We start from the raw sequence: 20,305 nt of genomic DNA on the forward strand, positions 1-20,305 counted from the left end.
TTATTGTGCTGTGGTGAATTTTACTGTCTAACTTCACTGCATCTTTGCTTTGCTTGTTTTTTGCAATGAGTTTTAGAAAGTCATGAAAGCTGTGGGATTGGTAACACATAGAGGAGGGACAGCACAATAACTGGCACAAGAAGTGGCACTATAAGTATTGCATTGCGGTTCTGGACAGTCCAGTGAAGAGCAACTAGAGTAATCCTTGGCTTTAAGGGTACAAGTTATTAGGTTGAGAAAAGTAAATTTAACTTAATTAGCCTAAAAAAAAAGGGTTTTTTTTATGAAAATGTCAACAAAGTCAACCCCAGTCACTATTTTAAAGTTAGCACAGGAACCAGGATGAGGGTGCACATTTGAAAGTTCAGTGGATTCATGGCAGAGTGAAAGAAGCACACAGAGATGGAACAGGTTTTTAAGCCATGTTGCTACTCAGCTAAATGGGCCAAATCCTTTGAAAGTGTTCTTATGTTCTTATCTTCTTCCCCATCTTGTTCTCTGGTAATGTCTCCAGCCTGTCCCTTATAGTGGACTGCTTACTGAAACCATACATAGTGGGGTGGAGATAAATGCAAATGAGGAACTGTGGCGGAGTGTCCTGCCCCTATATATATATATATATATATATATATATATATATATATATATATATATATATATGTATATTATAGATGTGCACTGTTTATTATTATTTGTATTATTGTTTGTGGCGCGGATAAAAGCGCTGCATACTTGTTATTATATTTTAAAAACCTCGTGAGGATGCGTGACTGATCATTTAGTGATTTTTTTATCATTATTATTTATTTCTTAGCCGACACCCTTATCCAGGGCAACTTACAATTGTTACAAGATATCACATTATTTTTTACATACAATTACCCATTTATACAGTTGGGTTTTTACTGGAGCAATCTAGGTAAAGTACAGCAACAGTGTCACCCACCGGGGATTGAACCCACAACCCTCCGGTCAAGTCCAGAGCCCTAACCACTACTCCACACTGCTACTCCAGACGGTGACGATCGCCCGAGTTAATTCATTGATTAATTGTTACTAATCGGGAGATGGTCACTGTATATAAACCTGCAGCTCTCTACCCTCGGGGAGAGTGTATTTGGCGTGAGAGTGGAGAGAGCGAGGAGAGAGAAAACGAAACTTGAAAATAACTGCTAAGCGTGCTGGTTTACATCAGCAAGATATTTATTTGTTTGGCCAACACGCCTTTTTGTTTGTTGTGTTTTGTTTTGTTCAAATCGTTTGTTTTGTTTATTTAACAAAATAGCTGAGCGCTGTAGCGTTCACTTTCACCGCCATTCCACCCATTGTTTGGTTTCTGTTTACTTCCTGTTCTGTGACATCATGTTAAACAATTAAACTCTTCAACTTTTTGAAATACAAAATACAGCATGTATATATGATATATTTATTATACTGAATAATACATGTATAATAAAATCATACTTACTGTTTTTCCTGGCCTGCCATGAATGGCAGGTATTTGATCTGCTCCTGCATCCCCCTAAAGAGCCATATTAAGAAGTAATGAAGACGTTTTAATGCAGTTCATTACTGTAGAGGCATAAAAAAAATAATAATAACTTGCCAATAGTTACTGTCTGACGGAAACTTGAACCAATACCATTTGGAAAGAATTACAGTTTAATTTAATGTATTTAATTAATTAATTACCATACATTACTAATGTGTAAGTGGCGATATTAAAATATAGTTCAATTAAAATGGTCTTGACATATCAAAGATATCCATGTAGATGAAGAGCAGAATGTTATGCCAATTCATAGGGATACAGGTTTTCATATGGAACAATTGAAGATATTCAATTCAACAATTCATTTTTTTAATATAACAACATGCACATTCCTGCCACTTATAGCTTATCAGTATAACTACAATTTCTTGTTCACATATAGGGGCTTATTTACAATGACAGTTCCTAAGTCTGTTTTTTTATTAATCACATGCAGTAAACATTGCAATAGTCTGTTGGTGCTCTAGAAAAGTTTAATGCATGCAAAATATTATTTAATCAATCAAAACTCCAATAAATAATTCAGGAGTTTACTGGTCTGCTGTTTTGATAGGAGTTATCTTTCCAACACTACTACAGCTCTTTCCTAGCCTGTATACAGGGCTGCAGCGTTGAAACAGAGTATGTTCCTCAAGTTATATGTGCTAATATAATTGTTAATTCTGTAAGATGATCCTTTTTTTTTATTTTACAAAAATGACTGTGACCGGGTAGCGTCATGGCCCAAGATGTTACTGGCAGGAATTAGAGACTCAGAGACAGTAGTTCTTTTATTAAACAAAAAACAAACAAAACACAGGAACAAATTAAACACGGCACGAAGGCCAAAACAAATGTTCAAACAAAACAAAACAAGCTGGGCATTAGCCTTCCCTATAAAGTTTCAAAACAATACAAAAAATCACAACACTAACACTAACAAAGGCTTTCTGGATCTTTTTATACATGTGGCCACTCCCCAATTGGCATCAATAACTAACTGGTGAATGGCCACACCTGTGATTGCTGGCAGGGACAGATTTAACCCCATCCCTGCCAACCATTTTCCCACATACACTATATACAGCCCTGCCACAATGACAATACTGATAAGCCTGGCCCTGAAGGCCTGTAAGTCAATCACTGTGGCTATGTTTAGTAACCCTTTTATCCTCACCTCTATTATCAAACACCTGAATCACTAACACTTTCAAATGTGTTGCATCTTACAACCATCCACTACTGCCTCAATTGTGTTTGATTTTACGTTAAGACAGTTCATTTTCTTATATTTTTCTAAGATGAGTCTGTCAGTCACTCTCAGTCTAAATCGTTTCAGAACTGCTTTACCAGACATCTGAAATGAATCCAGAACTGAAGAACATAGCACCACGCACCTGCATTCCAGGATTTCCTTTCAGCCCCTTGGCACCAACCACGATGTTGTCAGTTCCAGAGATGCCCTAGAGCAAAAAAAAATAAAAAAAAATCTTGAAATGCATTTCACTATAAAGACTAGAAACTATACTTTAAAACTGCAGCAAAGAAAACAATGCATGTATGGAGGTATCTAATATGGTTAACCAGTTTCCCCGCAAATTTGAAGAAAAAAAACGTTTTCTTTTTTTAAAAACCTTTTTGGAAGAGTTGATACTGTTTAATAAATTAACATATTTTGTATATCACAGTTAATCTAATTATCAACTCGTCAAATCAATTCTCAATAACTTTGATTAACATAAAAAAACAAAACAAATACGAAATACGCAAATGTATTTGTGCATATGATGTGTACAGAGTGTAATATATAATATTATTATAATCAATATATTGGTTCACAATGGTCATGCCTCCCTAGGTTGCTACTCCCATAGCACCTCCTATTTTCTACTTACATTTTTTGTGAATAGTAAATGTACCAGCAATTCCTCAGCTTAACAGCGTCCTCTACAGTAGCATCTATCTCAAAGGGAGTCAGTATACTACCTAGTAGTTCATTTATTAACGTAGGGGGCATTATGTTGGGTACATCAGTATTTCTAAAACACCACAGCACGGTAATGCACCTATACTTTACTTTTTCCACCCAACTCCTGGTCCAAGCTCTTGTACTTTCCAGATTGGACTAGTGTAACTCTGATCTTGCTGGTCTCCCTGCTTCAGCTATCCGCCCCCTTAAGCTCATTAAAGATTCTGCTGCTAGTCTTGTATTCTCCCAGCCATGCTTCTCTCATGCTACCCCTCTGCTTCGCACCCTCCACTGGCTACCTATCTCTGCTCACATGTAAAATTCAAGACCTTTGTTCTTGCCTACCACTCTCTTCACCACACGGCTCCTTCCTCCCTGCACCCCCCCACCCTCTTCGCTCCTCCTCTATGGGCCAACTAGTCATGCCTTCCCTCCACTCTCCATCCTGCCGTGCCCGCTCCTTCTCTATCACGTCCCCTTTTGTACCGTCAGTCACGTCCCCTTGGTTAGCGAGTGCAACCGTTTCTCCTCCAAAAGAAAGTGGTGGCTCATCAACTTAACAAATTTCTTGTAGCATACAACATCAATGAGAAATTTCAGTCTGGCTTCCGCAACGCTTACAGCACTGAAACAGCCCTGTTAAAGTTGTAAATGATGTATTGCTATCTTCCGATATGGGTTTACCCTCAGTTCTTATGTTACTAGATTTAAGTGCTGCATTTGGTTTCTTTTTTATTTGTCAAATAGATTTCTGTTATATCAGGAGTTACTTGGGGTGTTCAGCAAGGTTCCATTCTTGGTCCTATTCTTTTCTCACTATATAGGTTGCCCTTGGGGGATATTGCTCGAAGTTATGAGGTAAACTTCCATTGCTACGCCAATGACACTCAGCTATATTTATCACTTAAACCAGGAGAAACCTGCAGGTGCACCGACTAGTTTTCTTGTTCAGCGCTTTGAGGCAAATTTTTGTGAAAGGCGCTATATAAAAATAAAAATTGATTGATTGATTGATAAATGACATTAGAAATATTTATCACAACGTGTTTTGACCGCATTGTTAGAATTTGCGCTACAGTTTCTAAAGGCATGTGATGTTGGGACAGTAACATAAAAAGCAGTATCAACATAGTAAAGGGCTGCTTCAGTTCAGATTTGACAAGTGACTCAGAATCAGGGGAAACAGATACATGTGAATTTCTCAAAAATTCTTCATGCTTTCCAAACACAGACTCAACTTGCAAGGTAAATGTTACGTATAGCGATCAACGTTTTGCTTTATTGTGATCCTATTTTCTGTTGTGACAGTAATAAACAAAACCAAAAAGGTTTTTTTTTCTTCTTTGTACAAGGAACACCTAACCGTACCGAGTCCACCTAAAGAGGTGGTCTCAAGTCCGTTTGGAAAACGTACCGAGTCTGGTTCGCTTGCTAAACGTCAATGTGAACTGCTGGACTCAGTCCTTTTGCACGTAGGAAACAAACTATACAAGGTATCCTGACTCGGAAGTAAACATTTTGCACATAGTTTAGTTCATATTCTGAGGAAACAAGTAGAGCAAAAACAAAAAATATCTTTGGTAACTACATGAAGGTTACCAGACATCCCGTGAAAACTGGGACTGTCTTAATTTGTTGTCCCTGGTCAGAAACAATACAATTGTTTTGCTATTGTATTTTATTTTAATTTTATTAAGTACAAAACTGCATCAGTGTGCTCTACAAGTTAATAGCAGAGTAATGCATTAGGTTGTGTTAGCGCCATTCAAAAATAAAATAAACAATTACGGTATATGGATTATTTGTTTAATCATTCTGATTATGTGTATACCATGTTTAAATGGTAATAGCTGATCTATTTTCTGAATCTGGCTTTTTGTACATTTAACATGTTTGGATTAGATGACAATATAAAGTTTTTTTATGATCTGCAATTAATTCACCTGATGTTTAATTTTTAAACTATTATTGTGTTATACTGTTATTTTAAAGGCTTCAGAGTTGCTACGGCGTCAGTGAATTGAAGAAAAAAAAAAACCTTCCCAGTTTTTCACTGTGGAAATCTGGACAGTGGAAGAAACTGAAGCTCTGACAGAAATTTCGTAAGACACCAAAATCTTTTCTTAAATTACTTTGTTTAATGCTTACAGTAGGAGAATACTGTGGGCATTCAATGCATGTAAGTCTATTAATTAAATCAGCAAAGTGCACCCCCAGTGATTTCTTCCACAGCAATATGTAAAAATCTAAAACATGCTATATTAAAATATATATCAATAACTGCCATCTTTCAATATGCCTTGCAGGATATTGTAAACATCTGGTTCACACACCAAACAAACTATGTTCACTTGACAACAGCATTGTGAACAAATGGACTCTGTCCTGAAAAAAAAGGAAAAGGACCAAAAAAAACAACTTCAGCTCGCATCCAAACGAACTCGGCCCCTTTGCTCACAGATACGTGTGAACACAGCAAGCATACTGATACATTGTTTCAAACTAAACGAACCAGACCGAGTCTGTTTGAAACAGACCCACTGTGAATTATGTAGTGAAGGCAGAACTTCTTTAATACATTTTTCATCTTGGTGTGACACACCATCACGATATCAAAAAATAAAAAAGAAGTCTGCACTCAACTTCTAATAATCCTTTTTAATCCACTCCACCCCTGCCCAGGAACTAGTGCTGACAATTTATTGATTTTTTTTTTAGGGTTTTAATTACCCCCTCCAAGTTGTCTCAAAAAAACAATTGCTCCTCCTTAAAGGACAGAAGACAAACAGGTCAGTGTATATACACTATAGTACAGTATTAAACTAATTCACTCACAGGGTCTCCTCTTAGACCTTTCTCCCCTCGGTCTCCAGGTTCTCCCCTCACACCTCTCCTGCCCTAAAACAAAGAAAAAGTGAACACAAAAACTCAACAGGAAGTCTAAATTAAATGTGATAACATAATCCTTTGGTTGTTCTAATAGGTTATATAACAATGAATATCTGTGTATGTGAGTAATATCGGCAGGAGTAGAAGTGAACGTTATGAGCTGCAAGTGCCACTATAACAGACACACAAGCTCGCCACCCTATACATTTATTTTATACTGCTTTATTATTAATATACAAGTTAAAATACTGCATACTTAACATACTTAAAATACATCCTCTCAAGTCTGTTATTGTGTTACACCATGGATTTTACTGCAATAACAAATAATCTAAATGTAATCCTTAAATCAAAGTGCATGTTTTTTGTTTTTTTTTCCCCCGAAATATAAATGCTGGGGCTTTTATAGCTTTCACTTGGTTTTTGTTTGTCTCACATGGATTTTAAAAAGATTTGATCGTCCCAGGCCAAGCTCAAATTGCTATATAGTGCAATAATCATAATATAACTGTTAATGCACTACTTCTTTTGTTAAACAGGTCCCTCTAAGGGCTAGTGTAGTAGTAGTAGTATTCGTAGTAGCAGTTGTAGTAGAAGTAATAACAACGTTAGTTTTAAACTATTCAGGGGCCTTGCTGTATCTGAATCACTGCCAACACTTTCATAGCGTCTTAACTGTCCCGATAACTTGGGAAAGTCCTAACCTTATATACATTCTATATATAGTATTCCGATATAGGATTTGTGCCCGGATTTGGGACATGTATAATACTAGACACACATGCTGAGTATTTCTACAGTAGAACATAATACTACTTACTGTGTTTCCAGGGCTGCCTCTTTCACCAGCAGGTCCAGGTAATCCAGGATACCCCTGATTGAAAAAATAAAACAATAGTTCGATATTAGTACATACATTTGTAACAGACCAGAGGCACGCTACAAGCAAACGTCTTAACCTCTGTGCAAAAGATACTGGTTTGTTTACACAAGCAGTTATAAAGCTTTGAACCTCATCTCACATACATAAAAGCTGTGAACTGTACAAATGTTAAGCATTTAAAGTTGTCATGGGAATAATCACCTTCTCACCGTCCACACCATCTATTCCATTATCCCCGTCTTCACCCTGTTCAAATTGCAGACAGTTCATAATGTTTGTCAGACACAGGTATATGTGACAGAGGAGAGAATGTAAAATAGAACTGTACCTTTAAATCCAGACCTTTTGAATTTTGGATTGTGCCACTGATTCTGATAGAGGTGTAAACTTATTAGGGTCAGTGTTAAGCTGCAATATTTATCAACAATATTCTTTTGAAATATTTCTTTACATTATTTTGTATTACTGTGTTTCTTTTTGGAAGATTGACATCTTCTGGTTTGGATAAAACTGGTAAAATAGGTAAAAATGCAAAGGTCTTGTTTGCAATGAATAAAGTCCGTCTGGGTTTGATTTCCGCAGGTAAGGTTGTATTTTTGATTTGCACTAAATCAATTGTATGTTTATTTAATATGTGGGGTGTTCTTTTGGCTCACCTGTTATAACTCTGCTTTAGAAAGTGATTCTGTACATGACTGGATTCTTCATTAAATGCAGCAGTGTCAAATCCACAGTGCTTTAAAAGCATACTTGCTAAAGTGTGGTTTGCATTTTGGTTGTCAGCAATTGATCCCAGTTTTATATTATTATTGTCTAGTAATTTTAAAGCAAATTGCAGCATATTGTGGAAACACAAGGAATTGCTGTTCTGGTGTGATTAAGCTGAATAGCTGGGGGTTAAAAACACAACAGTCAGCATATTGTAATGTAGGGGTTATAAAAGTATTTAAAGGGGAATTTATTTGGAATGTTCAAGTAAAAGGAATTAAAAGGTGAGCAATTACACAAATATACTGACATATAAAAAGAAAAAAACAAAACTACTGAGAAGTTATGTTTTCAGGTACTATATGCTTTCTAAAATTGGGTGGAATATACGGTACCAAACAATAGAATCTGCATTTTCCAGAAGGTGTACTTACCCTTTCTGCCCTGTAGCCTCTTGGTCCCTACAACAAAATATTACAGAAAGGAAAATGTGTAAATAAATACAGGAAATCATATAATACATGCCTTACTACAAGCACTGATATAACAGACTTATTTGCATAAGTGAATTGTGTTTAAATGCGTAACCTGTAGAACTCGAGTTATGCCTAAAGGTATATGTATGTATAATATTAAATAGTACATTAAATATGGTTAAAGCACTGTTATGAAGTAATTGATTTTGCATATTTTGGTTGTATTATTAATAAGTTAAAGCAATACGCCTAGTCTGCAGCAGCCTTGTATGACGGTTTCCACAGCACCAGTACAAATCAAATTGCACATCTTTTGCAGTACATAATGCATACACTTTAGTAAAATGTATCTGTTTCCCCAATGATGAATGGTCATTCAGTAAGTTTTCAATAATGATACAAACAAAAAGTGATAACTAAAGGGCACATCCATCCATGAACAGTCTTCAAGACCAGGTCTTTATACAAGGGAGGGAGACAATTGTCTCTGAGTACACTTGCTGCATCGGGGCACCGCTGAAAACAAGCTATGGATCTCAGTGTGTTTATTCTGGTTACCAAATAATATTAATAAGTAAATAATAAAAAGTCAGTTATATTCAGGTCTCATTCTGATTAAACCCAATCAGTTATTCAGTGGTAGGCTGTGCTGTGCGAGATAGGGATCGTTTTTGGTTTTAGTTTATTGTCATGTCGTGTTATTCCAAGATAACAGGATTGGGAATACCACTGAAAATGAATGGCAGAGAGATGGAGACATGGGGACATGTCATACAGTTGGAGACATGTTGTGCATCAGTATTCTCACCTTAGGACCTCTTTGACCAGGGCACCCTTGAATACCTTGAGTCCCATTCAGACCTGGAGGACCTCTTTCACCCTGAAAAAGAAAGAACTCTGATAATCTCTTTACTTGTTCATTTTAGACCTAATATGATTCCTGTGTTTCCACATCTTGTGCACTCTAATCCATCAGAAATCAGAACTTTTTATTCCATAAAGACAAGCTGTGTGCCTCACTCCTTAATGCATTTTTGAGACAAGGAACTAAACATCCATGTTATCAATGTATAACAGAGAGGAATCTGGGTACAAGGCCGGGTCTTAACCACTGTGCAAAACAGCCAGGCTCACCTGCATGCGTTAATAGAGCTTTAACAGGGGTCAGAATTCATAACGACAGTGTATCACAGAAAACTGCCCGTTACATCTCTGCAATTATACAACATTTTGGGTATCTCTTTTTCTCTTTATTTTCCAAATGATGTTTTTGTTTTTTATTTGTTTAAGAAATTATTTGTGTGAATATTATAGGCATAACACCTTCCTGAGATAGTGTCTGTATTATAACTAGAGCTCTACTAGCACATGCCAGTAGACCTGTCCCAAAGTGTTAATAAATTCCTTTGCTGCATTTATTGTTGCACTATTAAAAATTTACCAACAGGTGGCAGTATGTGTTTTTGTTACATAAAACTGAATTTCTAAACTCTCAATAACTCGTTGCACTGCCTGCTTGTCTTTTCATATTTTACATCTGGAATCTTAACACGGGCCTGTTGCTAAGTGGTGGTCCACATTTATCTGCCATCTTAATAAAACTAAAATATTTAAGACTTTTTCTTTAGATTCCAACTGCACTGCCTGACACAATTCTAAACAGTGTCATGAGAAAGCATAGCTGAGCGAATTGATTCCGGTTTACTAAATGACAAAACATGAACAAAATATTCATAGACCCTTCTAATTTTCTAATAAAAACAATATCACTAATGTTTCAATAATTATCTTTTTTTCATATTAACTCATTTCTACTGTCATTCTTTTGTTTCATAAACCACCTAAGAGATGTGTATAATCCCAATTGCCCACTGTGATTAGAAACAAGAAATCTATTTGTATTTTAGGCATTTAAATTACAGATGTATTTATCTTTTCCATTTTGTTTTACTTTTCTTCAGCTTTTTTTCTTTGCACAGTAACAATAATGCACAGTATTACTGCATCACTTTTCAGTTTCAAGACTCTAAAACACCAAGAGAATCTACCATACTAGAATGACTTTATGGAACCTAATTGGCTGAGACTGTAAGGATGTTATGATACGACTTTAAAGCTGCCTAAACGGCATTCAGCAAAAACTGTCTAGTCTTAGACTGTCTATATTATACATTGGAATTGCACAATAGCTTTCTGTTAACAGGACTTGGTCGTTTAACATCACTTGCCTTCAATTCCTCTACATGATCCTGCTCAAAATTACATTTCCCTTAGTAATAACACACTTACAACTCCCCCTTCTTCGCCTGGGTGTCCAGGAGACCCCTTTGGACCTATGGCTCCCTGAAAAACAAAAATAAAAATGAAATGAAATACAAGATTAGCATTCTTTTTTGTGTACAGGTGTGTGAACACGTTGGTGGAAATAAACCTTGACCAGAGTGCAATGAGAATGTCTGCTATTTCCTCCTGGATGCACTCGCATCACCTCAAACTCAACCTCTCTAAATCTGACCTCCTTTTCTTTCCCTCCTCCTCCCCCTCCTCTGCTCTCTCTATCTCTGTTCCTCTGGAATCTACCACACTCTCTCCCTCTTCCTCTGCTAAGAACCTTGGAGTCACCCTGGACCCCTGCCTCTCTTATTCCCAGCACATCTCCACTCTGGCACGCACTTGCCGATTCTTCCTGAGCAACATCCGAAGAATCCGACCCTTCCTCACCAACTACGCTACCCAGCTCCTGGTCCAGGCCCTGGTACTCTCCCGCCTAGACTACTGCAACTCCCTCCTGGCTGGCCTCCCTGCGTCCGCCACCCGTCCGCTCCAGCTCATCCAGAACTCTGCTGCCCGCCTGGTGTTCTCTCTGCCTCGCTTCGCCCACGCTACTCCACTACTCCGCTCGCTCCACTGGCTCCCGATCACCGCTTGCATCCAGTTCAAGACTCTTGTACTAGCCTACAGATGCCTTGACCAGACTGCACCCAGCTAGCTCCAGACCCTCATCTCTCCCTACACCCCCACTCGACCTCTCCGCTCCGCCTGCACTAGAAGACTGGCTCTACCTCCGCTACGCTCCCCTGCCTCCAGAGCCCGCTCCTTCTCCACCCTTGCTCCGCAGTGGTGGAATGACCTTCCTACAGATGGCAGGACTGCCCAGTCCCTGACCACATTCCGGCGCCTCCTTAAGACTCACCTCTTCAAACAGCACCTGTAGAACTCTTCCGTTTGTATCCTGGGACACTATCACCCTTCATTTAAATGTGCTTTATTTTGCTCTTATCTGCCCCCTATTTTACTGCATTTAATCCTGTACTTCAGAATACTGTAATCTGCCAAGTGTTTAACCTGTAGTATTTTGTATTTAATCATATCCTGATGTAACTACCACTATTTAATCATATCCTGATGTAACTATCGCTATTATCTAAGAAAAGAAAACACTTCAATAAAGTCAACATGACTGTTCTGTAACATTTGGAAAACTCTCATAAGAACACATCCGCCAGCCAGAGTCCAGCATACATCAGGACAGAGTGCAGTACAAATGTAAGCATCAGCAAAATATAAACTAAACAGGAAGGCTATATTATAGCAATATACAGCTCTGTAAATATGTTATATTCTTTTCTAACATTGTATGTTAAATCAACAAACTGAATAATACATCCTATGCTAAATTTGAGGTTTAATGTTTTTTTTTGTTCAAATATATCAAAATCTATAATGATGTAAACTAGCTTGATAAGGGGGGCCTTCCTGATTGCATTTGGGTTTATTCCTGTTGATTTCTATGATCATGTACTATGTGATAATAAAGCCCTCTAGCATGCATGCAGACAGGTTTGAAATGGAACTAGAAGTGTCACCCATTGGGGATCTTAATGAACAGGTTTGACAAAAACAGTGACTATATTACTGTGGTCTTACCTTGAATCCTGGGGCTCCCCTGAGCCCACGCAGTCCTTCCTGACCAACACACTTGCAGATTACATTGCAGCACTCCCTTTCAGAAACTGTGTCCTGTCACGTAATAACAAAAGACATGTTAGAAACCCTTGGAAAGTGAAAGATAAGATAGACAACATTGATAGCTTTAGGGAAGGTTTGTTTATCTGGTCTCAACCCTGCTAATGAGGAGAGGAATGGCTACAGGGTAGGGAACGTGGATAATGCTGACCAGCTGCTTTTAACCCTTTCTCTCCTTGAAATGGAGGGATTCTCACAATCCATCCACAGAGGCCACAGAAAGGCCAACTTTACCACATTTTAACAACCTTCTGCTTTATTTGTGTTTTTTATTGTCTACAATAATGGCATAGGTTCTTGTAAGGTTTTTTTTCTTGTGTTAAAAAGACAATGAAAGAAATTACTATAGTTAAGTTTAAATATATTTAGGAGCTTAGTTGATCTAGTTGCCATTCTCACAAATGATCGCCCAGTTGCCTATACTGGGGGGGGGGGGGTTGGGGTAATGGCAAATATTTCAGCAAGTTGCCATAAAATTAAATCACCAAATTCTTGCCTTGAAGAAATCCCATTAATGGTATCAGCTCATTATACATTATACAAACTGTAATTATTAAGATTACATCCATCACTTGTGCTTCAGGGAAACCTTATAGCAGTCATAGGTCCAGCCTTCCAAGATTAATAACCATGATTTAGAAAGGTGTCGTATTTCAGTATCACTATAACTAGTTTATTATATTTATTGACCTGTATTAACCATTATTCTTGAATTTAAAAATAAATAAATAATAAAATTTAGGTATGTGACTAATGTTAAATGCCTACATTTAAAAATTGATTAAAAAAGTAAAAAAGTGGCATTTGCAGGATTTGCAGTCCTATTAGTACCATAAAATTATCATTTAATTTACAAGATTCATGCCATTTAAGACAATGTTGCATTAACCTGCCAGTTAAGATGGCAAGATGGCGCTTCAGTCTATGCCAAGCTATTGAATACCAGAATACGAAATAACGTTAGATTTAATTGTGATTACAGTAGTGTATTAGTGGTTACAGTGTAGAGGGCAGCAGTGTGGAGTAGTGGTTAGGGCTCTGGACTTGACCGGAGGGTCGTGGGTTCAATCCTAGGAGGGGGGACACTGCTGCTGTACCCTTGAGCAAGGTACTTTACCTAGATTGCTCCAGTAAAAACCCAACTGTATAAATGGGTAATTGTATGTAAAAATAATGTGATATCTTGTAACAATTGTAAGTCACCCTGGATAAGGGCATCTGCTAATAAATAAATAATAATAATTGTCTGATTTCACAGACCCTGATTAGCATTAATTTTGGACTACCTTACCCAAGGTAACATTAGGTAGTCACATTCTGGCATGTAGGTTCAAATGTCATAAGGGAAATAAGTTTGGTGGTCTATTCTTGATGGACTGTATTCACATAACAAAACCACCATACACTGGTAGTCTCTACTTGAGAGACGTTCAGGAATTAATGGTGGGGGTGATTGTTTGGGTTTGTTCTGCTAGTGTAAGTATAAGGTCATAAAGCTGTAAACTCATGTCCCAGCAAATGCCTACAAGAATGCCATAGGTTCGTCAAAGTTTCAGATCTCCAGCTTGCTGTCACCTTCTTCCCTGCTGCCTCAACGGTAAGACACCTGGACCTGGAGATACCCTATATTCCTTATAGAGCACCAGGCTTTGACAGGCAGTAGCTGAAAGGGATGCAGTTCCTCCAGACCTGCCTAAGAAGGTTCTCCTTACTTAGATACCAGGGGTGTTTGAAGAGCCCCTAACTCATAAAGAAATAGATTACACCCACAAACACTGATCCTAAATTCTAGCACTAAATGTATACTTACAAGTTCTTTAAATATTGAACTGGCAACATTCTGCATTCCAATGGTGAGCGGCAATTTATAGCCAAAACCTCTTCCAAACTCAATACTGTGGAGTTCGTCTGCATTTATTGAGCCTTCCAAAGCAACTGTAAGCAATGCGTGTATTCCTGTCACAAATCAGAAATAGAAACAAAAGGGGTTTTCAGTGGGATAAAGCATTAAGTAGGTAGACAATTTAAAAACAACACTAGGAATCACCCATTGTAAAGTAGACAAAAGTGGCTACATGGGTTTGAAATGGCCTGCATATTGTATAAGATAACTAAACCAAATGAGTGAGCTCCATGTAACATTTTTGCAGTTTATGTAGCCTACTGAAAGTCTGTGCTGAGGAAACTTGGCTATATTTTCAAATCCCCTTCTATTAAAAAAAATTAACAAAGTTTATCATGTTAAATGTCTGTATAGTAATTTTGCAGTTTGCCACCATGCTTGTATTGCACATCTACATCTATGGCTAAGAGTTTTGCAACACCTAAAATTTTAGGATTGAGACATAATTAAAAATATATATGTATGAACATATATATTAAATATTTTATTTAACATCATGTAATCAAAGAAACTACAAAATGTTACTGCAAAAGTCGAACATTGTAATAGTAGTATAGTATTTCATTTTAGATTTTAAAATGTCACATTTTTTCAATTTTTGTCAGTTTTACATTAGGTTTCATTCGACTTTATGAAGCAAAATTAGTTAATTCTACAGGGTGATGCAAAACCTTTTGGCCATAGCTGTACTGTGCTTGACCATGGTTGCAATGTTCTGATACACTTTGCAATTCTTTTACTATGGTTTTATAAGGTACATGATCTGACATTTCCATGACTTCTAAAATAATGATATTGGGTTCAGAATCCAGTTATATAAAACACACATACGCACGCAGGCACACACGCACGCACACACACACACACACTTTTCTCCAGTGGCCAAGTACTTTATTACTTGTGACATGTGAACAAATAAACCAACATCCTGGCTGTTACAGGGGCACACAAATAATAGCTCTACAGCTAACAGTTCCTGTCTAGCGGTGTAAATATCAAGCTCTGCTACTCTATATGTAGACACATTTGGAGCCAAATCTATTTTTGTTCTTATTTAAATATACATACAATAACTAAAACAAATTGCTAAACACTTAGACTGGTACAGCTGTTATTTATAATCTAAGGCACTGCATCTGCTTCTATTTAAGAGAACATCTGGAAATGATTCTGAATGTTAAATAACTGTGAGATGTATATAACAAATTCTGTGTTCACATTGTTTTAAAAAATGGAAACATTAAATCAATGGAAGTCTGGGTGTTCCACATTGGTTCATTAAACAGAGTTTGTTGTTTGATTTCATACTTTTTTTTATTTTTTAAAAACACTCAAAGTGGGTATTTCAAAGCAAAAACATTTTTGCTGTTATGGGCCTATTGCTTAGACAATTTAAATATAATTTCTGGTCTACATCATGGCTACAAGGTACTTTCTGACCAAAAAAGGAACCTCAAATCATCTGACAAAAACTAGCCATTTAAAATGGGTGCTTTCAGTGATTCACAGTTGCACAGATAATCGCTATCCTTTTATCTAAATGTTGCCATTATTATATAGGATTGTGGCAAAGTGGTAATGACGTGCAGGTGAGTGCAGTGCAGAATAATCACACAGACAGACGTTGGTACAGGTGCAAGGGTGTTTATTTAATTTAATAAATGTCCAGAGCCTCAAGGCAAAACCTGTAAATAATAATAGTGCTGGAAGTGATACAGCGGCGTGTATCACTTCTAATTGTAATCCTACGGGTTTGACCCGCAACCCCAAAGTCCCGTTCAGACACCCACACTAAACACAAACACAAAGACAGTGCGTGATTCAAGTGCTAAAAGGTGCAAACACAAAGACAGTTCCAATAGTGAAAAAGGTGAGTGGTGAAGTCCGGGTTTTCGCTGGCCTGCGGCTGCAGCTCCGGATCGTGCTCAGTAATCTTTAGTGAGACAACAACACACAAGACACACAGTGTTAGGACACAGACACAAAAACACTCACGGTCGATTTCCACAATACGGGCTCCTTCTTGGTTATATGAGTTAACCATATGCAAAGGAACAGATCACTCAAGCCATGCCCCCTATTTATACCCTCGCCCATGACCCCGAGGTTAACGAGCGCATCCGCTCCTCCAGTCCTCGGATGCCACGCCGCTTACCGTCTGGGTCACTGAGCTCGGGTGCCATAGCTCCGCCCCCTTCCGAAATGACCGACTTCCATCTACCCTACGGAAAAATTGTCGTGCCATTTCATTAAGGGTACTCTGTTCCTCGTACACCGTGCTCTCACAGGTCGAAAGGGAGATCTAACACTAAGACTCATTCGATCTCTGTCACATATCCCACCGCTCAGAGTGGAGCCGAAGGAACACTCGGCTAAACCTACCTTTCCCATTACTCCCCCCTCCCGGGAAAAATAATCCGCATTTTGGTGGTCTTTCCCTGCACGGTGTACCATATGGTACATGAAGGGCTGCAATGCCAGATACCACCGAGTTATCCGGGCATTGCTGTCCTTCATTGTGCTTAACCACTTGAGTGGGGCGTGGTCAGTGACAAGATCAAATGAGTGTCCCAGCAGGTAGTATCTTAAAGAGTGAGTAGCCCATTTAATGGCCAAACACTCTTTTTCGACGACGGAGTAGTTGCGCTCCCGAGGGAGCATTTTTTTACTTATGTACAGAACAGGGTGTTCTACTCCGCCTACCATTTGAGACAGGACTGCACCCAAACCGACATCCGAAGCATCGGTGTGGAGGATGAATCTCTTAGTGAAGTCTGGCGTGATGAGAGCAGGGGCCTGGCAAAGTCTCTGCTTAACAGTATTAAACGCCCCCTGACATTCTTCTGACCATTTAATTGAATTTGGTGCGCTCTTTTTGGTGAGGTCAACTAAGGGATTAACCACTGTGGCATACTCGGGGATAAAGCGGCAGTAATAACCGGCTAACCCCAGTAGCGGCCTTGGTTTTGGGGATTGCTGCGTCTACCAAGGCCTGGACCTTGGAGACAACGGGTTTCACCCTGCCATTCCCCATTACAAATCCCAAATATTGTGTTTCTTTTTTGGCAAACGCACATTTTCGCAAGTTAGCTGTCAGCCGGGCTGCCCTTAGAGACTGAAGGACGGCTGTGATCCTAGCCAAATGCTCTCGCCAGGTGGAGCTGTAAATGACCACATCATCAATATACGCTGCCGCATATTCACGATGTGGGTGTAAAACCTGGTCCATCAGTCTCTGGAAGGCAGCAGGCGCACCATGTAACCCAAACGGCATGGTTGTAAAATGAAACAGCCCCTCTGGTGTTGAAAATGCGGTTTTCTCTCTAGAACTACGAGTTAACGGGATCTGCCAATATCCCTTCGTCAGATCCAGAGTGGAGATGAACCTCGCCGTCCCCAGTCTATCTAGGAGTTCGTCGACCTGAGGCATGGGATACGCATCAAACTTGGCAATAGCGTTTACCTTGCGGAAATCAACGCAGAAGCGGTTGGTGCCGTCCTTTTTGGCCACTATCACAATTGGACTGCACCACTCGCTCCTGGAAGGCTCAATCACCCCAAGTTCGAGCATGTCCCATACCTCTTTGCGAACGCCACTCCGTCGACTTTCCGGGATCCGGTAAGGTCTCTCTCGCACTGTGACACCTGGGGGAGAGATAATGTCATATTCAGCAAGGTTAGTTCTACCGGGCGTGTTAGAAAAAACATCGCTAAATTCCTCAATTAACCTACGTAGTTCACGTTGCTGATCAGGAAGTAACTGTTCCCCCATCGAAATGTTCTTTGTGCTAGAGGGTTCTAGCTCGGGCCCTAAATCATCCTCTATATTGCCTGGGGCTATGAATAACACCTCTCTTGCCTGCCAGGGCTTTAATAAATTTATGTGATAAATTTCTTTTTTGTTACGGCGATCGGGCTGTTTAATTTCGTAATTCACCTTTCCTATAGCCCGAATCACCTCATATGGCCCTTGCCATTTAGCACATAGTTTGGATTCCGATGAGGGAAGTAGCAGCATTACCTTGTCTCCAGGTCGAAAAGTTCGGATTAATGCATTTTGATTGTAATGCTGCTATTGTCGATGCTGAGCCGATCTGAGATTGTCTTGGGCCAAACGACCGACCAAATCTAGGCGATCTCTCAGTAGGAGCACATGCTGCACTACATTTTTGGACGAGCCTTTGTGCTCCTCCCACCCCTCTCTCAACAGATCGAGAATGCCGCGAGGCTGTCGGCCGTACAAGAGCTCGAAGGGGGAGAACCCTGTCGAACTCTGCGGCACCTCTCTCACTGCAAAAAGGAGGTAGGGAAGAAGCGATGCCCAATGTTTTTGCTCTTGATTCACAAATCGTCTCAGCATCGCCTTTAGAGTCTGATTAAAACGTTCCACCAAACCGTCCATCTGTGGATGATAAACCGACGTTCTGATGGGACGTATTTTTAGTAATTTATATACCTGCTGTAGCGTATTTGACAAGAAATTAGTTCCATGATCAGTCAATATCTCGTTGGGGATCCCTACTCTTGCCATAATCTGCACTAGTTCTTTGGCTATCGCAGCAGCACTAGTGGACCTCAATGGAACTGCCTCTGGGTATCGCGTTGCGTAATCTACCACCACTAAGATATGCGTATACCCGGAGTCAGAAGGTAGCAAAGGGCCGACTATGTCCACTGCGATGCGTTCAAAGGGGGTGGAAATAATCGGCAGTGGGACCAAAGGGGCGGGGCGCACTCGACCCGGCACTACTCGCTGGCAGTCTGGGCATGTGGCTACATATTTCGACACTTCCTTATAAAGACCTGGCCAAAAGAATCGAGCCAATATCCGTTCCCTTGTCTTGTCAACTCCGAGGTGCCCCGCAAAAGGGATATCATGCGCCAGCCTCATGACCTCCAGTCGACAAGACGGGGGAACCAATAATTGTGTTACAGGATGTCCTGTGCCCGCGGCCAGGTTTACCCTATATAGTAATTGCCCCTTGATAATGAAGTGTGGAAATACTAGTGCCCCAGCGCCTTCAACATCCTTACCTTCATTGGACCGGACCTGTCCCCAAATGTGCACCAGTGATGGGTCATTGTTCTGCTCCCACACTAGGTTCACATTTGAGTGCCACATGTCCGGTATATTGAGCGGGGCGGGAGTAACATCTGCCCTTGATGGCCCAGTAACCTCGCCCTCTCGGTCACACTGCGTTCCGACCCCCTTCGACTGACGTTTTTCACCGTTATAACAGGCTCCCACCAGCCCCCAGCCTTGTCTCATTAACGCTCCCTCCCATTTCCGCAGCCTTCTCTCTTTGTTTGTTTTTTTCGGCCGGAACAGGGAAGAGAACATTTCCGCTTGAAAGGGAAAAACATTACCAATCATTACCCCTTCTACTTTTTCTGCCACATTTGCGTGTATGGCCGGGACTGCCCTTAATTTCAATAAATCTTTATAGTTGGGCCAGTCCCGACCCAGAATAACGGGATGTGGTAACCTTTCCGCTACCCCAACTACCAGGGAACGTTTAATCGGACCGATCGATAAATATGCTTTTACTGTGGGGTATGTTGCCGTGTCTCCATGGATACAGGAGATCGCCACCTGACCTTGTGGCTGCCACACCATACCGCCTAAGAGAGATGCTCTAATTAAGGTCTGACCACACCCTGTGTCCACTAATGCATGGGTTTTCACATTTCCAAAAATCACCTTAACAATACAAGGCCCCTCCCGACCATTTTTCCCTCGCTTACCCGCTTCAGATGCCAGATTACAGACGGCCACGTCACACTCCATCGCAGATGGGCATGACCTAGCCTGATGTCCCGGCTGGCGGCACCTAAAACAGGTAGGGGGAAAGGAGGGCACAGTATTAAATGGTCTGTCCCGCTGCTGGTATGGCAACGGGGCAGGGGCAGCACCTCTACC

The 20,305-nt window shown here is 39.8% G+C and overlaps 1 protein-coding gene across 1 annotated transcript in view; it reads right to left on the minus strand.

The window, feature by feature from the left end:
• Positions 1-20,305, minus strand: part of LOC117400228 (collagen alpha-6(VI) chain-like) — a 107,423-nt gene that overhangs the window by 54,534 nt on the left and 32,584 nt on the right. The window contains exons 14-23 of the mRNA XM_033999843.3: positions 14,293-14,438; positions 12,384-12,476; positions 10,746-10,799; positions 9,265-9,336; positions 8,415-8,441; positions 7,474-7,518; positions 7,210-7,263; positions 6,336-6,398; positions 2,929-2,994; positions 1,469-1,522 (exon numbers count right to left, since the gene is read on the minus strand). Of these exons, the coding sequence (XP_033855734.3) occupies positions 1,469-1,522; positions 2,929-2,994; positions 6,336-6,398; positions 7,210-7,263; positions 7,474-7,518; positions 8,415-8,441; positions 9,265-9,336; positions 10,746-10,799; positions 12,384-12,476; positions 14,293-14,438 (674 nt within the window). The remainder of the gene's footprint in view (positions 1-1,468; positions 1,523-2,928; positions 2,995-6,335; positions 6,399-7,209; positions 7,264-7,473; positions 7,519-8,414; positions 8,442-9,264; positions 9,337-10,745; positions 10,800-12,383; positions 12,477-14,292; positions 14,439-20,305) is intronic.

The sequence above is a fragment of the Acipenser ruthenus genome, chromosome 4 (genome assembly GCF_902713425.1).
Source record: "Acipenser ruthenus chromosome 4, fAciRut3.2 maternal haplotype, whole genome shotgun sequence".
In the NCBI taxonomy this organism is placed as follows: Eukaryota; Metazoa; Chordata; class Actinopteri; order Acipenseriformes; family Acipenseridae; genus Acipenser; species Acipenser ruthenus.